The sequence below is a fragment of the Sorex fumeus genome, unplaced genomic scaffold (assembly GCF_029834395.1).
Source record: "Sorex fumeus unplaced genomic scaffold, SorFum_2.1 ptg000072l, whole genome shotgun sequence".
In the NCBI taxonomy this organism is placed as follows: domain Eukaryota; kingdom Metazoa; phylum Chordata; class Mammalia; order Eulipotyphla; family Soricidae; genus Sorex; species Sorex fumeus.
In genome coordinates, this window is record NW_026606129.1 from 40,156,351 (window position 1) to 40,176,863 (window position 20,513).

Sequence of the window (20,513 nt, forward strand, 5' to 3'; positions counted from 1 at the left end):
ACAGGCATGCCTTTCATTTCCCAGGATGCCTTTTGGCAGCCCTGGGTGCTGCCATCTGCTCTGTGTGTGGCTGCCCTTTCCCCAGCTCTAATGCGGATGGTGGAGGAGGGCTTCAGGCACCTGCAAATGACGTGAGGGTCAGAGGAGCACTCAGGAGGGAGACAGATTGTCCTGGCACCCTGGTTGTGAGGACCAAAGGGGGAGAAGGGGGCAGCCATGTCCCCGGAATCCCAGCCCGCTCTCTGATTCCCCCTGTGCTCTTCCTGCCTGCCGTCCTCTCGAAGAGCTGCTCTTGCTTCTCCTTCCTGTCTGTCGCATGTCCTGGCTGTTCTTGCTATAGGATGCTTGCGCGCAGTATAGGCTGGGGTTGCCTGCCCCCTGACCCCTCAGCTCACCCAGTGCCCTGGAGGTGGGTGCCTTTTCCTGGGGATTGAATGGAGGCTCCCTATAAGGCAGGGTGGGTGAAGAAGATGCTGAGCACCCCCTCAATGGTTTGCAGAGGGCACAGTATCACCTTTTCCTCCCAGCCTTAGGCAATTGGGTATGTGACACCCTATTTCCCATCCCCTTTCCGCTAGAGTGTGGGCTGGTTTGGCCCTGCCTTCGGGAAGTTTGTTCTTTTGGATTAGCTGGAGAGGGCAGGGGTCCACAGGAGGCAGGACAATCAGTTCATCTGTCCCTGCCTTGGGGTGGTGGTGGCCGTCTCCAAGGAAATGGGTGGGTTGGTGCTGCATTTTGAGATCAGGCGGTCAATCTCAGCTTGGAATATCAGCAGCTGGCTGTGAGCAGCTGGGACTCCATTAATCAAGTTCGTTGATAAAAATACTGAATAAATTAATGGCAGTAAATGAAGGGGGCGGTTTGACCCTCCAGATGGGACTGGAACTTTGTGGTTCATGGGGCAGGGTGGAGGTGGATCGGGGAATCCCCATTGTGCATCTGTTTGTCTGGTCATGCACCCACTGTGGGAACTCGGAAACCAATTCTTGTCTGACAGCGGAAATAGGAATCTGGTTCCTGGAATCCTAGGCAATCATGCCAACATCTGGTGGTTCAATGATGGCTTCAACCAGATGGCACTTTATTAGCCAGTTCGCCTTTATTATTGGGAAACTGACCATTAACCATGAATTTATGAGGAAACTGGCCACTATTTGAGGCAGAACTCTGCCGAGTTCTGTCCCCCTCCTCTCCACAAAGCGCCGGGCTGCAGACTCAGCCTTGATTCTGTTGCATGTGGATCTCAAACTACATCTCCTTCTTCTCCCCATGTGCAGGGCGAGGCCCGTGATCACCGTGGACGTCTCTGTCTTTCTCCCCGCCTCTGTCAATATCACCGCCCCCCAGTGCCATGACGGGCTACAGCCCGTGACCTGCCTGAATGTCACCGTCTGCTTCAGCTTCCGTGGCAAGCACGTTCCTGGAGAGATCGGTGAGGAGCCAGGGCTGGGCCCTCTGCACTGAGGGACCTTGTGAGGTTGTGGTCAGGGCAGAGAGATGTCTCTGGAGTTCACTCTCCTGGTGCCCCAAATCCTCTTTGCTTCCGGGTATCCTTCTCCTCTTTCGTCTTACCATTGTTTCCCTCATTTAACACAGTTTCTAGTCCTTGGGTGAAAAATAGTCTTTGACCCCAGATCTCCTATCCCTCGAGGAAGGTGGCTCAGACTGGAAGCTTACTGCAGAGCAGTGGGAGAGTACAGACTGAAGCTTGCCCCACCTCATGTTCCGTATATTTGTGGGGAAGGGGGGGAGAATGCTGGCATTCGCACCCCCCCCCCCCCCCCCCCCCGCGCATTGAGCAGTAGCACCTGACAGATGTTGGGGAGTGGAGTTTTCTTTATCGTGGAATTGTAGGCCAAGGATCGATGGTGGGCTTGGGCTGCTGACTTTGACAAAGACTCCAGCCTCCAAAAGAGGCAGCGCTTAGTCTGATTGACAAGACTCAGGCATTGCCCTGGCCAGTGACAACCATCCCAGCCTTTGGTCTGCCCAGGGTAGTTCTCTGTATTGGGTTCTCTGAGACTTGGTTCGGCCCTGGCATAAGACAGCCTCAGAGTCAAGTAGAATTCAGAGAGTGTGAGAAGCTGCAGGGAGTGAATCCAGAAATGCTGCAGATGCTTTGCTCTTGACTGGGAGGGTAACAGAAAGAGAAAACAGCTCTGGGGAAAGGGTGGTGACAAAGCACCTACTTAGTGACCTGTGCATTGGGGCCCCTGACCTCTTCGAGTATGACCCTAGCAACGGTATTTGCAGTCCTTGCGTGGACATTAGCACCTTAAACCCCCTACCTCTCACTCTGCATTTGAGCCACGTGTGTGCACACAAAGAATGCTCTGAGAAGTGTCCTGGGGCACATGCATGTGCACCCCCCAGGCATGCAGACATTCGCTTGCAGGCTCCCTCCTTAGCTGCACTCTGCACTTCTGTTGTTAACAGCATTACCAGGTCCCCTTGCCTATCTCACTGGTGCATAGTCTCCATCTACAGGTGGACAGAATATACTCAGCAGTTAGACCTGGAACTATACCAGCTTCTCCCATCATCCCAGAGTCAAGCATTTCTGCTTGGTATGGTTTGGTAGGTTATTTTTGGAGTTTAGCAATGCCATTCAATGCCATTACATTAGTGTATATGGAAAAAAGATGTTGAGCATGCTAAGCGTTTTAAAAAATAAATAGTTTAGCAAATTATGCCAACTAGGAATGTTCTACTTTCACATAGTGGAGAAAACCTACACAAAGATGGTTCTTTGGGCTAAAGTGATAATACATGCATGAGGCTGAGCAGGATTCAATCCCCGGCACCACATATAGCCCCCAAGCCTGTCAGGAATGACCCCTGATTGCAGAGGCAGGAGTAAACCCTGAGCACAGCCTAGTGTGTCCTCTATTCTCCCCCCCCCCCACCGATACACAAATCAATACTTGGGGTAAGTGATCTCCTTGCTGTTACAGTCCCCATAAGCTTGGAGCTAAACCTCAAAGGAGGTGTGGGGAGCTAGTTCTGGGAGCCAGGATCAAAGGTGAGAACTGACTGCAGGGGCAGAGGCAGCATGTGGCCTCAGCTGGGTGATCTGACAGCAGCAGGCGAGAAGGGCCAGCCCTGCAGCCTTCCTCCAGCTCCCTCTCAGCAGTGCCGAAGAAGAGCCGCCAGTACAGACCCAACAGGGTTTGTGGAGTGCAGACACAACTCCCCAAACCAGAGAGCCAATGTCTAGGCCCGCCCCTGCCTGCTGAGTCCTTCCACCAACACTAGTTATTTTGCTCTTAAGAAAGTGACTATCATGGGCTGGAGTGATAGAACAGTGGGTAGGGCATTTTTCTTGCACGTGGCTGACCTGGGTTCTATCCCCTGTATCCCATAGGGTCCCCCAAGCTCTGTCAGGAGTAATTCCTGAGTGCAGAGCCAGGAGTAACCCCTGAGCATCGCCAGGTGTGACCCAAAAAGAAAAAAACAAAGTGACTGTCAACCCCTGTGCGCAGCCCCCAGCACGGCGCCATGCCTTCCCTGAGCTTGGAGTTTGCTGTCCACTGGGGAGGGAGGCCATGTCTGGACTGCAGCAGTCCCTGTTCTGGAGGCGGCTAAGCCCGACTGTGTGGAGCGTTGGCTCATGTTGTGGGTAGACACAGTCCCCACTCTCAGAACATTGACGTCAACACGTCACATTTCATCCAGCAGTTGAGAACGAGAGTTCTGCTCAGCCCCAGTCATCTTCTAGACTTGGAGAATGGCCTGGGGCTCCCTGGAGCCCCCTGACTGGTGTAAGTCAGCATGGGAGCCCCTGCCCACAGGTACCTGCTTGCTGGCCAGGATAGGTGGCGGTGAGCGTGTTGGTCTCTCTGGAGTGGAGAATCCGGAGTGGACTCTCAAGAGAACATTACACGCTTTGCTCCTGCATGCCCTGGTCTCTGACTCCCCTCCTCACCACGCCCCTCATATCTGTGTGAGGGGCGCCCACTGCGGCTAGACTCACACAATTCAGCCCTGTCCTAGGATTCAGAGCCATAGCCCATAGCAGAAATAGGATCAGAACCAGGTTCCTTGGTCCCTCCCCTGGCTCTAACTTAGGGCTACCTTTCTTTCTGCTCCTGAGAGTATTTGTACTCAGAGAACATTCTCTGCGCTCCTTCTGTGTCCAAAGAAGCATTAGGCAGGTCCATGGGGGTCCTCAGGGGAAGTGTTACTACATCCTTCCCGGGAAAGGGAGACCACTCAGAAATGCTAGGAACGTGGAAATAGCTGCCTACCCTCTGCCTCCACCCTCACCCCCACCCCCTGCCCCCACCACAATCCCTCCTGGGAAACTGAAAGGAAGAGAATTTGCTGGTAGAATTTCACAGCTGAACTCTTGTTCTGAGGGAAAGCAGGAAAGACTGGAGAGGCAGTCTTTCCAGAGGAAAGGCACAGAGAGTGACAGAGCGGGGGTTGATGTGAGACAGCTGGCTTCCTCCTGGCCCCAGGAACCCGCTGGGGGCAGGGGCAGGAGCCAACTGAAAGCATGGCTTGGGGCGGATCAGCTTTTCCTTCTCCATGACATCATTAGGCGTGACATGGACTCCAGCTGCCCAGGAGGACCTGCAGGAAAGCCAGCATGCGTGGGGGCAGTCTAATCGAGACCAGCATCCTCGCCCTGCAGGGCTGATGGCTTATATTAGATGTGGCCCCTGGCCCAGCTTCTGCCAGCCCCAGGCACCCACCCTTCCATGGAACCCCCAGGTGCTGAGCCCAACTGGCAGCTCTTTCAGCCTCTCCACCACCCCTTAGGGACTCCCTTTTGGACACACTGAGGGGTGGGGTGCTCCAAGTGATGGAGCACATGCAGACACATGCATAACCTTGCTAGGGCACATGCATAGCCCTGAGCTCCATCCCTGAGCATCCCTGGTTGGTGGTCCAGGGAAGGCCAGACACCTCTGGGCGTGGTCCTCATGAAAGTAAATGAAGCTGCCTGCTGAATCTGTGCTCTGGACACTTCCAGCCTCCCAGCCACACTTGAAGCTTCTGAGACCCTTCCCAGAGACAGGGCTCCCCTTCTGTTGGGGCTTTCTTCCTAGAAGAGTTTGTTATGGAGCTGGTTCCAGGTATCATTAAAAAATGTCAACATACTTTTTACATCAAGGAGATACACCAGGTTGGCAGTCCTGAGGATGAAATGCCTCTGAGATGTGTGCACTTGGCAGACGGGGCAGCTCAGCTGTCTGTGAGTGCAAGGGAAGACACTCTGGAAATCTCATAGGTGGATGTGGAGTCTGACCCAGAGCCCCTTGCTCAGCTCTCACTGAGTTGGGTATCCCTTCCCTTGAGTCACAGGAGGAACATACTAGGTGTGACAGTTCTGCAGTGAGTGGGGCCTTGGGGGAATCGGTTGATGTTTGTGAAGGATCCAACAAAGGATGTAAAGCATCATGAACTCATTCATGTCCCTGACTTGCCCCCATTCATTTCAGAGTCTCCAAGGGGCGTGTGTCAGGGGTCTTTTGTTGATTCAGTAGCTGGTCCCTGAGGGCACCTGAAGGGAAAGGGGATGGTGAGTCAGGAAGGGAAGTACAGTGCACTAGCCCATGTTCTCCAGAGGACCAGGGTGTGGTTCTCCAGAGAATATGTGTCTGGAGAGAATAAATATGTCTATAAAGAATATGTCTATGTAAAGAGTATGTGTCTGCAGAGAGAATATGTATCTATATAGAGAATACATGTCTATAGAAAGATACTTGTCTGTGGAGAATATATCTATGTAGAGAAATATGTACCTATAGAGTATGTGTCTATGGAGGGAATATGTGTCTATGGAGAGAATATGTGTCTTGAGAGTATGTGTCTCTAGAAAATATGCGTCTATAGAGAGAATATGTATCTAGAGAATATGTGGCTGTAAAGAATAGGTGTCTATAGAGAAAATGTGTCTAGAGAATGTGTTTGTAGAGAATATGGCTATATAGAGTATGTGTCTGTATGTGTCTGAGCTCCCCTCTCTAAGACAGTGTGCAAGCAGAATTCCTTCTGTGGGAGGACCTCAGCTTTTGAATGTCTTTACCTGATTGATGAGCCCACTTTAGGAAGGGCTCTCTGCTTTATTTAAGGTATACTGATTAAAAGATCAATCTCCTCTGGAAATTATCTTCACCCAGGTTGGCATGGGATATCAGGGCCTACTTAAGCAGACACATAAGCCACCACGGGGCTGAGGAGATAGTACAGGGATTAAGACACGTGCTATCCATGTGGCCCAGTGCTTGTTCAATCCCCGGCACCACAAGGGCTCTCAAGCATTGCCAAGGACAGCCTGGAAGGCATCTGAGAACCAGGTGTGACCCAGGTAGTCCCCAGAAGGGCCTCATCACTGAACACTAACTGACCCCGGTGGGCTAGAATCACTGGGAGTGGCCCCAGGCCCTTGAGCATTGCTTGGGTGTTTCCCCTCTCCAGAATAAGAGAAATAAACCATCATCACAGCAGCCAGCTAGAGGGGGTGTGACCAAGCAAATTACCAGTGTGGGCAGCTGGAGTGGACTCCTGCTGGGCAGCCCTGGGAGTGACCGTGTGTGGACACACTTCGGGAGCCTCTGAATTGCCTTGCTCCCAGGAGGGGGTCCTCCAAGGATGCCATCAGCTGGGGCCTTCAGTTCTCTCACAGGTCTCACCTGCCCTGCATGTGAGTAGACAGAGCCACCCCAGACAGCCCCTGAGAAGGGGAATGCAGGTGGGGGCAGACACAAGCTGGGCTGGGCAGTAGAGAACTGGTCAGAGCCAAGGCCCTGGGAGGGGTGCTGATGCTATCTGCTCCATCTTCCTGTGTTCCTTTCCTCCCAGGCAGGCTCGCAGCACACAGCTGGCAAGATGCTCAAACATGCTGTTCTTTCCATGACCACCCTTCCCCTGGGAGGGCAAGGCTAGTGCTTGCAGAGGGAAGGCAGGAGGGGCCCACAGAGGAGAGTTCGCTTTGCAGCGGCCAGTGCCTTGTTGGGGCTATTCACCCATGACTTCTGCTTTCTTCCACTAGTGCCAGCTCTAGCCTTGATCTTGCTGAGCACCGTGCAGATGCTCATTTATGCCCATCAATTATACGTATGCTTTCTTTCTGCTGGCTGTTGTTCAGGAGAATGAAAGTTGGTCAGCATTCAGTACGAGATCCCTGTACTTGGATGGTTCTGCTCGCTGAAGTAGTACATCACAATTTAAAAAAAAATTGTGTTTTGACTGGGGTAGATGGCTCAGTGGACTGAGCTTATGCTTTGCATAGAAAAGGTCTGGGTTAGATCCCTGGCACCTCATGGTCACCTGAGCACTGCTGGAAGTGACCACCAAGCAATGAGACAGGAATAAGTCCTCAGTAACTCAAAATGTAACCCCCCAATAAACTCACACACACACACAAAACCTTTAAAAATGCGGGGACCAAAGAGATAATACAAGCCAATCCTGGTTCAACCCTTAGCATTATACATTGTCCCTAAGTACAGTGAGGAGTGACCCCCGAGCATCACAGGGTGTGACTTCAAAAAACAACAGAAAATGTCTTTAGGGACTGAGGAGATAGCACAGGTGTCAGGGTCCTTATTTTATATGTGTGGGACATGCATTCCTTGACCAGCTCCCCAGAGCCCCAGCACTGCCAAAGTAGCCCTGGAAGCACCCCAGCACTCTTGAGTACCCCTTCATGGTTCTCAGCATCCTCAGGACTTAGCATATGACCACTTTGCTTGGTGAGTTAAGTATTACTGAGTTAAGTATTACCGGGTGCTCCGGCTACTATTTGAAAGCACTTCCATAAAAAAAAAGTGGATTTTTTTTTAACCTAGGCAATCTAAAAAAAAAAACATACCAAGAGCCAGTGTGGTTTGAAGAGCTTGGTAACTAAGATCAGGAGAGTCCTGGGTTCCATTCTGCAGTGGAGGGTTCTGCACCCTGGAACAAGTCTGTTCCCTTTAGTAGTTTCTTCTTCATCAGGAAAATGAGGGTTTGGAGCTAGATGGACTCTAAGATTTCTTAAATAATTGCCAGTCCTGCAGAGCCTGGCAAGCTCCCCGTGACGTATTCGATATGCCAGACACAGTAACAACAAAGTCTCCAATGGAGACGTTACTGGGCCCTCTCGAGCAAATTGACGAACAACGGGAGGGCCTTTACCTTTTACCTTTTACCAGTCCTGAGTGGGCCCCATCTCCCACCATGGTCCACTGAGGGTGGGGGTGGGGGTGTTATACCATGCAGAGGCTCTGGGGTTTTCTCTTCCATCACTTCCCCACAGGCTTTCTTTCTGTTCTTACCATCACTGAGGGCTACCCAGGAGCCCTCTGCTGACCCTCCCTTGCCTCAGAGATTGGCCCTTTGCTGGAATAAACAAGCTGGGACAGGTTTGCCCTGCAGGAATCCCCCACTGAGCATAGTGAGATCCTGAAGATGGCAGTGGCCCAGGGAAACCATTAAAAACACCAAAAATATGCCATGAGGCAGCTGCAGGAGTGCCTGTCCAGGTCACTCCCCTCTCCTCTGCTGTCCAGCTTCTCACACTTCCATGGCCTTGACTGTGGCTAGTTTTCATCCTTGGAAGAGTGGGGCCTTGAGGGGCTGTGGGCTGTGCCATCTGCAGCCGCACCTGGTGGGGTCAGGGGCAAAAAGTTGCCATCCCCCTCACTGAAAATGCCACGTTCTCCCGAGTCTACAAAAAGCTACAAAACAGTTTAAAAAGTTGAAAAATGAAGCCTTGTGGAGTGGCCAACCTGTGACATGGTCATGTGTACATAAAAGTGGTGGCATAGGTTTGTTGACCCTAAATACCCACTTAAGCAGATCAAACTTTGTTATGTATTTACTCACCTTGGAGTAGTGGAGGTGACCCTTCTTGGGTTTGTGCAATGCACATTTTATGTGGTGACAAGCTTCAGATAATGGCACCGTGAGCCCTGGCGTAATACCTGGAGGTCTAGGGGCTGAGGGTTTTTTTTTTTAAACTGGGAGTGCAGCTCTGAACAGACCCCACAGTGGTCTTTTGTTGCGATATGAGGCACCAAAGCACACTTGATTCCCTTGTGGCCATGTGGAAACGCTGCCAGCTCCAGCCTATCCCTAAGTCTCTGCACAAGTAAGGTCCCCCAAGGGCAGGGCTTTTATGTGTTCATGATTGAATCCTCGGGAACTGTGTCCAGCTCCCAGGGCTCTGGGCACCTGACTCCCAGAGGGCAGAACTGTTGTCTCCTGTGGCTGGTGCTGGGCTGTTACAGAGCTTGATGTGAGGTAAGTCAGTATTGTTTATTCTGGGTTTGCGCCCCCCACCCATGAGGGGGCGCCTCTCACACCACTGAAATGGAGTCAGATCAGGGTCTTGAGGTCTGCGCTGGTGTCATCTCATCCACTCCCTGATCACATTGGATCCTGCTGATGGTGGATGTGTTGCCTGCTGGTGATCCTGTGGTGCTTCATGGGGTGTAAGTGGTGGTGCTGGGTGCCTGGAAGAATGACATACACGCAGCCCCACCAGGAAGATGGGGGACTTCTTGCTCACCTCCCCGTTCTTTGAGGGTGCCAGGGAGCACTCCTGCGTGAGGGTAGAGGCTGTCCCTTGTGGGAGGCGTGCCCAGGGCCTTTTGAGCAGGAAGGGATTGGGGCGTGTGGGAGCCTGGTCCCTGCCTCCATCTTCATGAATGCTTCCACCCTGTTTTTCTCGACAGGCCTGAATTACATCCTGACTGCAGATGTGGCCAAAAAGGAGAAGGGCCAGGTTCCCAGGGTCTACCTGGTGCTGCTGGGAGAGTCCGTGGGCCAGGTCGCCGAGACCCTGCAGCTGGTTGCCAGGGAGGAGACCTGCCGTCACTATATAGCTCACGTGAAGGTCAGTCCCCATGGTCCTCAGGGGTCCATTTTGGAGCCTGGGGAACTGCTTTTCTTTTGCGTCACCTAATGCTCGAATTTCCTTTTTTCACAAAGAGGATGATACCTGCTTCTCTTTTATTTATTTGTTTATTTATTTAAAAGTTTTGGGGACACAACTGGTAATGCTCAGGGGCTACACCTGGCTCTGCACTCAGAAATCACTCTTGGTGGTGCTCAGGGGACCATATGGGATGCTGGGTACAGAACCTGGGTTGGCTGCATGCAAGGCAGGTTGGCTCCTGTACTATCTCTCCAGCTCTCCACTATCTCTCCTGCTCTTCACTTCTCTTTCAAAGTCACGTCTTATTTTTTTTTTTCTTTTTGGGCCACAACCAGCATTGCTCAGAGGTTACTCCTGGTTCTGCACTCAGGAATTTCTCCTAGTGGTGCTTGGGGGACCATATGGGAAGTCGGGGATCAAACCTGGGTCAGCCGTGTGCAAGGTAAATGCCCTCCCCACTGTACTATCGCTCCAGCCCCTCGTCTTATTTTTTTTTCTTACTCTCCTGGTCTCAGCCTCTTAGGGAGGCAATGCTAATCAGAAGACCAGTGGTCTCTGTGGCTTTTCATCTCCCCTCTGAGGCCCCCTAGATTTCTTATAGGAGAGCCACATAAGTAGCCCCCCCCCCCCCCCACTGGCTAGCCCCACCTGCAGTAACGCTAGATCACACCATACCTGATGCCTTTCTCAGTAGGCCCCTACTCAATTCTTGTATAGTCATGGTTAAGGCGTTCTTAAAACTGGCAGGGCTAGATTTTCATCTCTTGATTACTTTCTATTTATTTTTAGCAGTGCATTTTTGGCTCTTTTCCCTCACACTCTAAATAAACTTCAGAAATTGTTTGTCAAATACACTTGGCTGCTAATTTGGGAGGGCAGGCTTTGATTAGCTGCGAGTTAGCCTCAGCTCAGGCAGGTGCTGGCAAGGAGTTCTGGCAGTGCCAGATGGTTCAAGATTGGTCAGCCCCTAAACTGTGGGAGAGGGCATGGAAACCCCCACAAACCCAGCACACCTGCAGGTGGAATGAACGGAAATGGTGCTGATCACCTTGACAGGTGGTTACATAAATCAACCCTAGCATCTCGGAAACCCTGTGTTCAGTGTATCCGGCATACCTACCAACCAAAATGAAACATTACATGACAGATGTGCTCAGTGGACCCAACCAAGCAGAAAGTCTGAAGCGTAGCATTATTATTTGGTTGTGCTGAATAATCGTCAATGGCCTGACAGATTTCACTTATAAAAAATACCCACTTCACTGGGTTCAACAGAGTATTATTAGCTGTTGGTGTCTGAATGGTGGTAGCAAAATATAGCCTGCAGATTGGAGACGTGGCGTTGTTGTGGGATGTGTTGTTGGAGCCGGAGCAGGAGGCTAGCAGCCGCTTCTCCATGTTTCTGGGTCGTGTGTGGAGAAATGCCTCACACAACCACAGCTCGTGGCCTGGCCCAGAGCCAGTGAGTCCATGGCCCTGAGATGCTTTCACTGGGGCTGGCTCTGTCCTCAGCCAGGACTCGTGCTGGGCCTGCCCAGACCAGCTGCTCTGAGGCCCCCCGAGAAGGCCATGAATAAAGTAATTCATGCGCCTCTTATGCCAACCAGCCAGCTGCCCCTTTAGGTCTTCGCTGACCTCAAATCCCGGGGGTGAGCCCATGGGTGTGTGGCCTCTGGGGACAGGCTCTGTTCAGACATGGCAGGACTGTGCTTGCTACCACTGTCCGGGGACGTTTGTCATCTCGTGGGATCCCCATGCCTGATGACTACAGTCTTCCACATATACATGCTTCTCTCCAGGGTTTGCTGTGACTCTGGCTCTGGCTAAGAGGTACCCTTTGCGTGTAGGGATTCTGGGCTCAGGAGACATGCTCAGAAGATGCCGGGCTGTGCTGGAAGCAGAGGAATGGCTGCTGTTGCTGGAGGCTGCTTTGGATTGATGCTCCCCAGAGTTGTGCGAGTCCTTTTACTTTCTGATTCCAGCCATGAGTCAGCAGAGGGGAAAAGAAGGAGGGGGGAGAGGGGCTTAAGTTTGACCTGACTCTCAGAGAAGCAGTGGCTCATCTCTTTGTGCTACGAGTGTTCCCTGAGCCTGTGTGGGCTGTGTTTACAGGAAACCCGGCTCATAAGAAGCTCAGGTTTACCGGGGCTTTTTGCTGGCATGGCGGGAGTCCAGGTTCTATCTACCCATCCCACCAATGGCACACCATGATTGGTCCACACTCTACCAATGTGGAGAGAGATGGGACAGCAGCCAGGGGTGGGGTGAGCACACACCCTCTCATGATGATATAGGTCCATTTTAGAGAAGGACACATCTGCAGGCCTCCCTTGCCACCAGACGTGGAGGCTGTTTTCTCCTGTAAGGAGGCCCCAGTAGTGGGATTCCAGGGTATGGTACATGCCTCTGAGTCCTGGAGGGCCCCCAAGACAAACTTCTCCAGGCAGCTGGTAGTTTATAGCCACGAGAAAGATTTCTCCCCTTCCCATCTCCATCTGGGCTAGAGATGATAGAGAAGGAGCTTTGAGGTGTAGGCTGGGGTGGCCCTGCAGTGGAGGGGGCTGGGACTGAGGCTGGGTGTCCCCCTGCTGAGGGCTAACAGCAGCGGAAGCAATGGGTCTGGTGGTGACCTAGGCAAGGGCAATATGAGAGAGCAATGGGACCCCCTGAGCCCTCTGGAGTCTGGGTGGAGGGTGAGAAGGGTGCTCATGGCAGGTTCCTGTGGGGCAGAGTTTCTCTGGAGGGCAGAGAGAAGGCTCTCCACTTTACAGAGGGTGGAAGGAGGATAAAGGAAAGAAGGCTCCAGGCTTATCACACACCATCTGGGCAGCAGAGCCTGGGGCGGGCGGGGTGTGCAGTGTTTAGGCTGTCTGTAGGTGTTTGTGTCTTTTTCGTCTTTAAGTCTATTCCAAACTACCCCGCCCGCTGCTTCTCCCCAGAAGCTTTCCTTCCAGAGATGCGAGAAACAGCTCTGTCACTGGAGGGAGGCCTCGCAGGCAGGTGCAGTTCCAGGCTGGCTCCTGTCCATGCCTGCCAGGGTCTGCAGAGACTCCTTCTGTGATGACAGGCCCCTCTTGCCTTCTTGGCCTCTGTGTCCCCGTGCCAAGCCTTGTCTTCTCTCCACTCCCAGACCAGCCGAGTCTGGGTGATGGGCTCCCAGCTGCTGGTGAGGTAAGCCAGAGACAACTGTGTAGCTCCCACCAGCCACAGAGGGGAGAAAGACCACACCCCTCCCCTCGGCATCGGGGCTCCCACCACTTGCCTCAGTTTATCTTTTAGCCCCATCTTCTTCATTACACTCTTACGAAGCTCAGGTTCTTGTCAAAGTGAACTACTACTCTTTCTCTCTGGTCTGATACTCACCCTAGCATCTTGGGAACTACTGCCCTCAGAGGTCAGCATGGGGACTTTCCTCAGACATTGAGTGACACCGGCCTGGTCTTCATTTTTTCTTGGGGGTTCTTAAACCTCTTCTTCTGGCCATGTCCCCCTTGTCTGTCCTCCAATAAGTCAGCTCATTTAGGGCCTTAAGTAATTTTTTTTGAAATTTTTATTAGTGAATCACTGTGAGGTACAGTTACAAACTTACAAACTTTCATGCTTGCGTTTCAGTCATACAATGATCATCTCTCCACCAGTGCCCATTCTCCACCACCAATGGTCCCAGTACCCCCCCCCCCCAACCCTACCCTGCCTCTGTGGCAGGGCATTCCCTTTTGCTCTCTCTCTCCTTTTGGGTATTGTGGTTTGCAATAGAGGTATTAAGTGGCCATCGTGTTCGGTTTACAGTCTACTTTCAGCACACATCTCCCATCCCAAGCTGCCTAATCCCCCAGCATGTGAGGTAGGGCCTTAAGTAATTTTAAAAGAAATGATATACCACTCTGTAAGCCAAATGTTAATCATGGCATGCCAAAATAGGAAATGACTATTTGTAAAAGTAAAAAAACTGAAGACACAACCATGTCACTAATTTTTAACTGGATTTCCTTCGCCAAAGTCCCCTAGGATGTGGCTGGCTCTTCCTGAGGTGGAAAGGGCAACTGGGGAAGTGGTCCAGACCCGGCGGCACTGCCTGAGTTTGCTCCCTGATGCAGGGGCAAGCACCAAAGGGGTCATGACCCAAGAAGAACTTTCTGGACACAGAGCCAGATCCCTGTGCCATGGGCAGCTTTGAGTCCCCACTGGGCAGGCCTCTTCCTTCTTGCCTACTGAGGGCTGTCACTCTTCAAGGCCCAGGGGTCCACAGTTATCCTAGCCCTGGCTAGCCACTCTGACTTTCTGCCTCCTCAGAATGCCCGTGCTGCCTGGCTCCTGCTTTGGGAATGATGGGCTATGGCTGTGATTTATTGGATATGCACGTCATTTGAATAACAAAATTGATATATATTATGTATACATACATATGTGTACGAATAATGTTTTTGCGGGGCGTTATTGTTGCTGCTGTTGTTTGGGGGCCAAACCTGGTGTTGATCAGGGAAGCAGATAGTACTGGGATTCTAATCCAGGGCTCCCCAACAAAGTGTGCACTCTGGCCCTCATGGCTTGTTATTCGTATTCTGACTCAAAGTTCCCCCAGATCCTCAACATTTTCTAAAAGTAGTGATGGGGCAGGTGTCTCCTGTTAATGAATGGAACTGTCAGAAAAACACCTAAATTGAGGCTAACCTGTGACCTTTGAGGAGGATACGGGGTGGAGGTCAGGTTCAGTGGCTAATGGTCATTGATTGAATGTTCTGGGCCATGAGAAACCAAGAAGAAGGAGCTTGGATATCTGAGTTGGTGAATGAATGGAGACTTGGGGAGAACAGAGTGCCTGGGAGGGGCCGGATGCTGCTGTCCCCATCCTTGTTCTGTGTTTCTCTTCCCTCTGGCTGTTCCTGAGTTTTAGCCTTGTAAGAATTGCTGTCTAGCAAGAAGCCTGGGTTCCTGGATTCTGGTAAGATCCTGGCCTCCTGAGATGGGGAGCTGGTCGGTTAGAAGCAGAGGTCACCACCTAGCGCTTGAAGTGGCATTTGAAAGTGTTGGGAGTTGGGAGTACTCTGGGGAGATGGGCAGATCTGAGCAGAGAGAGCTGGATTCACGGAGTCCTGTGGGGTCTCCAGGAGACTTTATTGTTGCATGATCAGCTACTCCAAAGAACCCCCATTGGAAGTTGGGCACAGGACCCCAGTACACATGAACACAAAGTGAATGTGTCAAAACGAAGTTGATGAAATGATTGATTGGGTCAGCTGGAGGGTGGGATCCAAGGAAGGGTCTGGCTAGCTTTGGGGTTGATTCACGTTTCTCTGAACTTCCTCTAGAAGGGCTTCCATGAAGTGGCGAGGAAAGGAGCTTGGAGTGCTTGACCCCTGACATGTGTTCTCTGTTGGGCCTCCACAGTTTTGGGGTCCATGCACATTCACCTGGATGGTGACTGTGCCTACCAGGTCCTGCACCGTGTGGCAGCCAGTCCTTGTGAAACCAGATGCTTCTGGGTGACAAGCACATGAATAGCTGCTTTAGAAGCTGGGAAACCGGCCTGGCAGTTCTGGGTCTAGTGGGAGATAAGGAAGCCCAGACCTACCAGTGACATCCTCCACGAACCTTAGGTATCATTTGGTGAGCAAAACCACATGTCGGGTAAGTCAAAAGAGCCAACAACAGGACTCAACGTGGAGAGGAAGAACATCCGCTTTACATGGGCCAAGAGAATGGGAAAGCATATTGGCTTTTCTGAGTAGCTGCAGATGTCCACAGGATCCCTCTTTAGTATTGCTAGAGAAATCAGCAAGAGAGACAGTGCTCTGCCTAGCCCTGCACAGGACACTCATGAGCCTCCCAGCCCTTCTCAGAGGTCTCCTGTGGCCTGTTCAGTTGTTCTGCTTTGTCTCCAGCTCACATCCTGGGGAACGCCTCAGCAGTAAGCTCCAGGCGTTATGTGAGCTGAGTTGGCGGAGCATTTGAATCCTTTAATGCAGTTTTCAGAGACATTGGAGGCCTTTATTTTCTGGTTTAAGGAACAGGTAATTAAGGAAGGGAGATTAAGTTGAAATCACTAAGAACTCTGTAAGGAGGAGGAGGAAGGAAAAGTGCAGTTTCCTTTCTTATCTGGAAGAGAGCATGTTAAAGCTCTTGCTTGATAAGTCAGAAAAATGACTTGAAAGGTGGCAAAGTTTGGGGAAAGGGCATGCAGACCTCATACAGAGATTGTTCCAAAACTTCCCTCTTTGAATTGGGTGTGTACACACATAGAGAGGGGAAAAATGTTTGAATCATCCCAACAAATCCAAAGAAAAGGTGGCTCTAAGCCACTGTTTTTTCCCCAAAGTCCTTCTGGTTCTTGTTTCATGTATTTAAAGAGCATGTCCACAAACAGACAAAACACACACCCCCTTTGCTTTCACCCAAGTGGCCGCACACTGCAGCAACTTATGGTGCCACTTTCTTTTCTTTTTTCAAGTGTCCAGCAGCAGAATGAACAAGCAGATTTGGCAAGTCTGTACGATGGGCTACTCAGCCATCATGGAGAATGTGCATGAAGAGGCACATTTGCGTGGCTGGATGGCTAACGCATTCATTCATTCATTCATTCATCCTGTTATTCGTCGATTGCCTCGAGCAGGCCCCAGTAACGTCTCTTTCATCCTAGCCCTGAGATTATATTCAAGGCTCTTTAGGAGAATGAGACCCATCATTGTTACTGGTATTTGGCATATTGGTACGCCACGGGGAGTTTGCCAGACTCTGCCCTGTGGGCAGGCTACATTTGATAGCCTGCAAGTTTGTCCAAAGTAGGAATGAGATAATAAGATGTCATAACGCATTAGGCAAAGTGAAGAAATCAGACCTTTGTGCTCTGTTAGCATGTGTCCATTTACAGAGCAATATGGAAAAAGCCCAAAGAAACAGGAGGTAGATGAATAGTGTCCAGGGACCAGTAGCACATGGCCTCTGGGACTGACAACTTTTGGTGAGTGTATTTTGAAGCAGTGGTATAACAACTGCGGGATATGTAGCCCAGCTAGTTCTCCGCAGAGCAAACCTGACTTCATGCAATCAGTTTGCTTATTCCTTTGGCATGAATATTTCCACGATGACTGAAATCAAGCAACCAACATGTTTTTCCCAGTACTGTACTCAGCTCCACTGAGTATGGAGCTGGGGAAAATGTGAACAGCCCATAACTGACTGCGTTTCCACCATAGATATGTCGGGGAAGGACAGTAAGGTCTCTACCATCATGAACATTGATGGTTGTCCAGTATAATAAAACCAAGAGCAGCTGAGACACTGCTGCCTCCTAGGGCAAGGCCCTGGCATGGCCAGTGGAGGTGGGAGTGGGGCCAACTTACCTAGAACCTTTCCCCATGAAGACAGAGGCCCATATGGTCACTTCTAGACATCTGGGCCTGACTCTCAGGCTGGCTGCTGGAGGCTAAGGAAGTGGCTCAAATTCTAATGAATAATGAATGTTTGGGAATGACCATAAGGGAGGTAGGGGGAGGTGAGGCCCCCATTGAGCTAAGCAGCATGCTAAGATTGGGCGCCTGTCACAGCATCCGTTGGAGGGTGGTGACTGTTCTGGGTTAACTCCTGCAGGAATTCCATGCAATGCCAAAAGCCAGGATCTGTCTATGGGGGCTGAAGTCTATCAAGGTGACATTTCCTAGCAAAAATTTTTTGGGAAAGAAGTTGTTGATGTTATTCCAGTAGCCCAAGGCTGCAGTTCTCCTAACCATGCACTTATTTGGGAAATGAGGTGCTGGGTACCTACTATGTGCTGACTATGTGAGCCCTCAGCACCAGAGCGCATGCTCTAGTAGAAGGAGATGGACAATGGCTGTCACCAAGAAGTACAGCAAGTTAGAAGATGGTAGAGAGGGCTATGGAAGAGACTTAGGGGATGGTTGGAATTCCAAGGTAGAGCTAGAGTGGGCAGGGTGACCTCAGGGAGAGGGTGAGAGTTGAATGAAGGTGTCTATGAAGATGGAGAGAAATAGCACAGTAGATTCCAGAGGAAGTATTTTGAGAGGGTCCTGAAGTGTTTGACATGTTTCAGCAGAGGGGAGGGAGCAATAGTGGTGCAGGTGAGAGATGAGGATGCCCAAAGGGCAGTGGTAGGTGTGGGGTACTTACCAGTCCTCAGAGGTCAAGGGAAGGTCAGTCTTTGCTGGGGTGAGGTGGCAGTTGGACAAGAGCAGCAGCATGGTCTGTCCTGTATTTAAGAACTTCTATGGCTGTGTGTGGGGTGGTTCAGCGTAGTATGGCTGGGAGATGCTGGAACATTTGAGATAAGGAGATGGTGGGGTGCTGGCAGGAAAGGTAGAGAGAAAGTTTGAATTCTGCATATGCTTCAAAAATATCATAGGTGACCTCAGGACTTGCAGCCTGAGTACCGGGAAAGATGGAATTGTCACTGGTATCTTCAGCTGGAGCAGGAGATATTTCCAGTGGACCAGCTTTCAGGCAGTGGTGGGGTGTGTGGTAGGGACGGGAGGGAGGAACATCTGGATTTTGTTGTTAGAGGCACCTAGTTTAAGTGCCTATTGGAGATTGACATGGAGGTGTGCATATGTGATCCTGCAGTTTGAATAGTGGTCCGGTTTGGAGCCATAAACCTGGTCATCAGCAGAGAGATGCTATTTAAAAATCAGAGCTGGTGAGCTCACTCAGGGAGTGAGGTAGGGAAGAGGATTAAGCCTCAGAAAATCCGTTTCTAGAAGTACCTTCTCACCATGGCCCCAGGATGATAATTGAGGTTTGACCTCTGTGTTGGTGAATGAAGAAGCAGGAAGGCAAAGAAATGCTTCACCTTGGATCTGAATTCCCTTGAAAGAACCTCCAGGATTTCAATAACAGCTTATGACCATATCTTAAGAGATTAATTTCCTGTATCTTAGGAGACATAGGGAAATGTCAGTGCTAGTTGGACTTCCAGATCCTAAAGCATAGAGCTTTGTGTCCCTTTGGACTTTCTGTGATGATGGAAACATACTATATCTGATACGCATGACGCTGTTTGTGTGACAGTAGAATACTTGAAATGTGGTTAGTACCATTGAAGAACCCATTTTTTACTTTAATTTGTATTCGTTTTTTTAATGCCAAGATTTTTTTCAGGACACACCCTGCTATTTTTGGTTCTGTGCTCAGGGGCCACACCCAGCATGGGGGGACCATATTGCTTGGTAGAAAGGGACAACTGTACTGTAAGATTAGAAAGATGCTGTTGGTATATAGAAACCTGCATTCCCAATAGCTTTGAAGGTTCTGGGTGGAGAGATTCGTCTTCAACTTGGCATTTGTGAAGCACAGGGATTGAAGCAATTTTCCCACTTAGCATGGCATGGGCTGGGTTGGGCAGGCTTCCCTGTGGTCAGCCACATGGTCTTGGACAAATTGCTTCACTTTTATTGCTGAGCTTCACTTTCCTCTCATGAAAATGGGAAGAAAACCAACTTCATAGCGACCTGGTAAACACTGGTTTCCTTTCTCTCTCCTTCTCCCTCATAAATCTGTCTTTCTACCTAGCTGCCTCTGTTTCTACAATGGGTCAGGATTCGGTTCAGAGGTGTCTGGGGCTATTATTTTTCTTTCTTTTTTTCCCCCTAGTGATTAGAAGCAGATGATGAAGAGAAAATAATAAGAATGAATCAGAAAATACAAAATATGGAGAAATATAAGTAGAAAGGGAAGTAGGCACATGGTAAAAGAATTTTCTCAACTGACCTTTTCTCCCTTCAGTCGGAAGTCTTTCCCTAGCTATTTCCATGAACAAGTTTATTAAAGATCCTCAGGTGTTTTTTGTTTTGTTTTATTTTGTTTTGCTATTGGGGCACACCCAGTTATGCTCAGGGGTTATTACTTGCTCTGCACTCAGGAATTACTCCTGGCAGTGCTTAGGGGACCATATGGAATGCCAGAAAACAAACCCAGGTTGACCACATGCGAGGCAAGTGCCCTCCACACTGTGTTATTGCTCCTGGCTCCAGGATCCCCAGTTTCAGTGTTTGCATCTTCCACTGAGGACCTTGTTTAAAGTACATCCTGGTACAGCAGATTGGGCACAGATTATTAACATGCTCCCCAATGCCAACACTGCTGGCCTGTGGACCATACTCTGTGAAGCAAGGTCCTAGGAGAGGTGCCGAGAGACAGGAAGGAGTCAGAGGTGAAGGTTGTCATCTGGCATCCATTCAGGAGGAGTGGGTCCTGAAGGGCGCCAAAGCCTCTGCTCTTGCTCAGAGAGTGAGATGCCCTCTAGTGACTGGGAGTTATGGTTTTAGCAGTAACACTCTGTCGGAGGGATAACCTTGAGTGACCTGCCGTCTCTTGCTGATGCTTGCCTCTTGGAGGGTGTGCCTGTACAAAAGGGTTGATATGGGCTGAGACTTCTATACTCCCTTGCTGCTGGTTGCTGAAAGGACAGTGTGGTCAGCAGTCCACTAACTGAGCATGACATTCTCCACACTTTTTGTGGAACTTCAATGGAGTGGTTTGGATTTAACCATGTCAGAAATCTGTCCCCTTCCCCGGCCCCCTAAAAACCAAGAACCTCCTGATGTAAAGCTCTGATTAAGCCAAATAATTTAAAAGATTTCCCTTCCTCTTTTCCTTCCTTTGTCACGGAGGGGAACCAAAATGGGTTTTCTTT

At 50.5% G+C, this 20,513-nt stretch overlaps 1 protein-coding gene across 1 annotated transcript in view; it reads left to right on the forward strand.

The window, feature by feature from the left end:
• The window catches only part of ITGA9 (integrin subunit alpha 9), a 329,418-nt gene that overhangs the window by 76,943 nt on the left and 231,962 nt on the right, over positions 1-20,513 (forward strand). Inside the window, exons 14-15 of the mRNA XM_056129639.1 lie at positions 1,278-1,432; positions 9,669-9,829. Coding sequence (XP_055985614.1) covers positions 1,278-1,432; positions 9,669-9,829 — 316 coding nt within the window. The remainder of the gene's footprint in view (positions 1-1,277; positions 1,433-9,668; positions 9,830-20,513) is intronic.